The 2,705-nt window shown below is 41.0% G+C and overlaps 1 protein-coding gene across 1 annotated transcript in view; it reads right to left on the bottom strand.

The window, feature by feature from the left end:
* Nucleotides 1–2,705, bottom strand: part of pitrm1 (pitrilysin metallopeptidase 1) — a 19,536-nt gene that overhangs the window by 8,756 nt on the left and 8,075 nt on the right. The window contains exons 15-16 of the mRNA XM_015380463.1: nt 2,159–2,275; nt 1,944–2,073 (exon numbers count right to left, since the gene is read on the bottom strand). Coding sequence (XP_015235949.1) covers nt 1,944–2,073; nt 2,159–2,275 — 247 coding nt within the window. The remainder of the gene's footprint in view (nt 1–1,943; nt 2,074–2,158; nt 2,276–2,705) is intronic.

The raw sequence follows: 2,705 nt of genomic DNA on the forward strand, positions 1-2,705 counted from the left end.
GGCGAACACGTCCTTCTTAAAAATGAACGAGCATAGAGCATCTTCCTGCTCACGTTTCAATGAAAACCCCTAATCTAATCCTTCCGAAACCGAGTCAAAAATTGCCATCAGCGCCATCGGTCCTTCACACACGACTATGCGGAGAGAGGGCTGCTGCAGACGGGCTGCGGTTAGCCCTGGCTGCCGTTAGCCTCGGAGGTCTGCTGGTTGCCGCGGTCCTCCCAACTTCAGAAATAGTTTTTTTTAATTAAGCAGTAAATCGCTAAATGGACCATATAGTGATGCTTTAAAGTATGATATTCTCACCTTAAATGATCTTACTTTTATTGCACAACAGAAAAGAGAAGTTTTAACTTTCAATGGAGCGCTTCATTGAAAGCTGCTGCTGCTGCGGTGCATGCTACAGTTCAACAGTTGTTGCCATCTTCCGTGTTGTGCTTTCTCCAGCATCGCGCAGCTTTGTTGTCACACCCTCAAAACCCCACCTGCTTTGCATCCAGACATTCAAAACATCTCTGCGTTGTGATTGGCCCACCAGTTCTAGAGCCTGGGGCATTGATCGAGACTAGACCAACTCGCAGGCAAAAATGATTTTGGCCACCCGCGGATTGGGATAGTTTACTTGCCTACCTTCCTGCAGGAAATTTCAATTAAAATGGCAGTAGTTCCTCCTGTTTGCTCAGATGGAAAGAGGACTGGAATTAAGTAGGCGTCCTTAAATGCCCAACTTCTATGCTCCACTTATCTGGAACAAACTCCCAGACGACTGTAAAAGTGCTGAAAGCCAGAGTTCCTTTAGATCAAAGGTTAAAACACCATTTGTTTTAAACTGCCTTATACTGTTAAGTTAAACTGCTAACTAAGGTATCAATAGTTTTAAGTTTGTGTTTCAACTGTTTGTCAAGCAGTTTAATTCTGCATTTGCTTTATTTGCATTAGGACCAATAACTGGTTCCCACGAGAAAACATTCTCTTCTTGGGGTGCAGGTTTTATGTAGGACTAAGGTGTGAATTTTGTTAAGGTTAGGGTTAGCTACGAGTTGATAAGGGTCAGAGTTAGGCCATAGAAATGAATAGAAGTCAATGAAAAGTCAGCACAAAGATAGTGTGACACAACATGCCTGACAATGTGCAATTTGTGATAAGATGGCAGCATGTCCAGGACATGCCCCGCCTTTCACCCATAAACTGTCACTGATAGGATGTTGTTATTCCAATCAAATCCGAAAATATCAAACAACATTGCATTTAAGGAAAGCTATGTATGCATTTTTGCTGATAAAAACACCTAGTCTAAAAATGGATAATCATCAGCACAAAATAATCTTAGTGGGATTGTACATGCTAATAAGTTTCCACATAGCAAAAATGTTACTCAATGCAATTCTATTTTTTTTTTAAAAAAAGGTTTATTGTGTACAAATGAAACAAACCCTTTGGTTTTGTTTTGCAGGATTGAGACTTTTCTGTAGCTGTTTTTTTTACTTTTTGTGTCAGCTTGAGAACTGGAGACCAAACCATATCTGCCTCAGACTGCCAGTTAAGTCACAATAGCAATGATCCAGTTTACTGCAGTTTAGGAATGTAATCAGGGTATCTTAATCTTGCACCAAAAATGCTGAAGAAACTCAAAGACAGCTCAAACAAAGTCAAAAGTCTGGTTGGGGAAAGAATCCATGTTTAAATATTTATTTTTCACCCTGTTTTATTATCATTTCAAGGATTCTTATTTGTATTTTATCTGATGCTACTAATATGCAACAATGTCCCCTTGTGTAAATGGGTGTCCATGTCTGTTTGTATTTGATGAAAGAGTTGTTTTGTTGTGTTTGCTTTAAAATTTTTAATTTCATTGCAACATTGAGCATTGCCATGGGAATGAGCATTTTAAATGAAAGGACCTTCTCATCTACAGGATTTTAGTCTCATTTGGTGCCACTCACTTGGTGATAATGCTGCAGAAGAGCGGGACATAAACCCTCAGGTCCTCCGGTAGGGTGTTTAGACTGCACATGGCTCTGAAGTACACCAAACCATTTGTGGGCTGCTCACAGTACTGAACCGGGACGTGTCCTTTGGCAATAATGAAAACACTGCATCAGGCATAAACAGACACTTTGCCCTCCATGTAAATCATAGAGATAGAGAAAAGCAGTACCTGCAGTGCCCATCTGAACAGCAGTAATGGGTATCGTTGGTTGGATGTCAGACACTTTGAGGGCAGGTAGACATGAGGCATCCTGAGTTTTACTCTGAGTTTCCAGCAACTCCAGACCTTTTAAGAAGAAAAAAAAAAAGCAAATCCGAATACTTGAGTCAGAAATAGATTATTGTACCTCCCAGCTTAAGATGAAGTTACCGTTTTTTCCAGACTCTAGTGCGCACCTCACTATGAGGCACGCTCCCAAAATTTTTTGAAAACCTGGAAACATACATGTGTAAGCCGCTGATATCAACTGAACTATCTCCCACCCAACCTGTAGGGGGAGCTCTACATATAGCCCCTGGAGTTGGGTTGAAGAAGTAAGCTAGCTCCTGTCAGCTTTTTGGCTCGCAGCCGTAAGAGCTTCTGATGAAAGATGGGGCTCCGTCAGCTCTTTATTTCAGCTCTGTGGAGATCAGCCCAGTCTCTTCATTGGTTTGGCAACTTTAATGCAGCAAATAAATGGCAAAATATATGAATTTAGGACATTTGTTCTCTGTCA

The sequence above is a fragment of the Cyprinodon variegatus genome, unplaced genomic scaffold (genome assembly GCF_000732505.1).
Source record: "Cyprinodon variegatus isolate N-32 unplaced genomic scaffold, C_variegatus-1.0 Scaffold215, whole genome shotgun sequence".
Taxonomy (NCBI): Eukaryota; Metazoa; Chordata; class Actinopteri; order Cyprinodontiformes; family Cyprinodontidae; genus Cyprinodon; species Cyprinodon variegatus.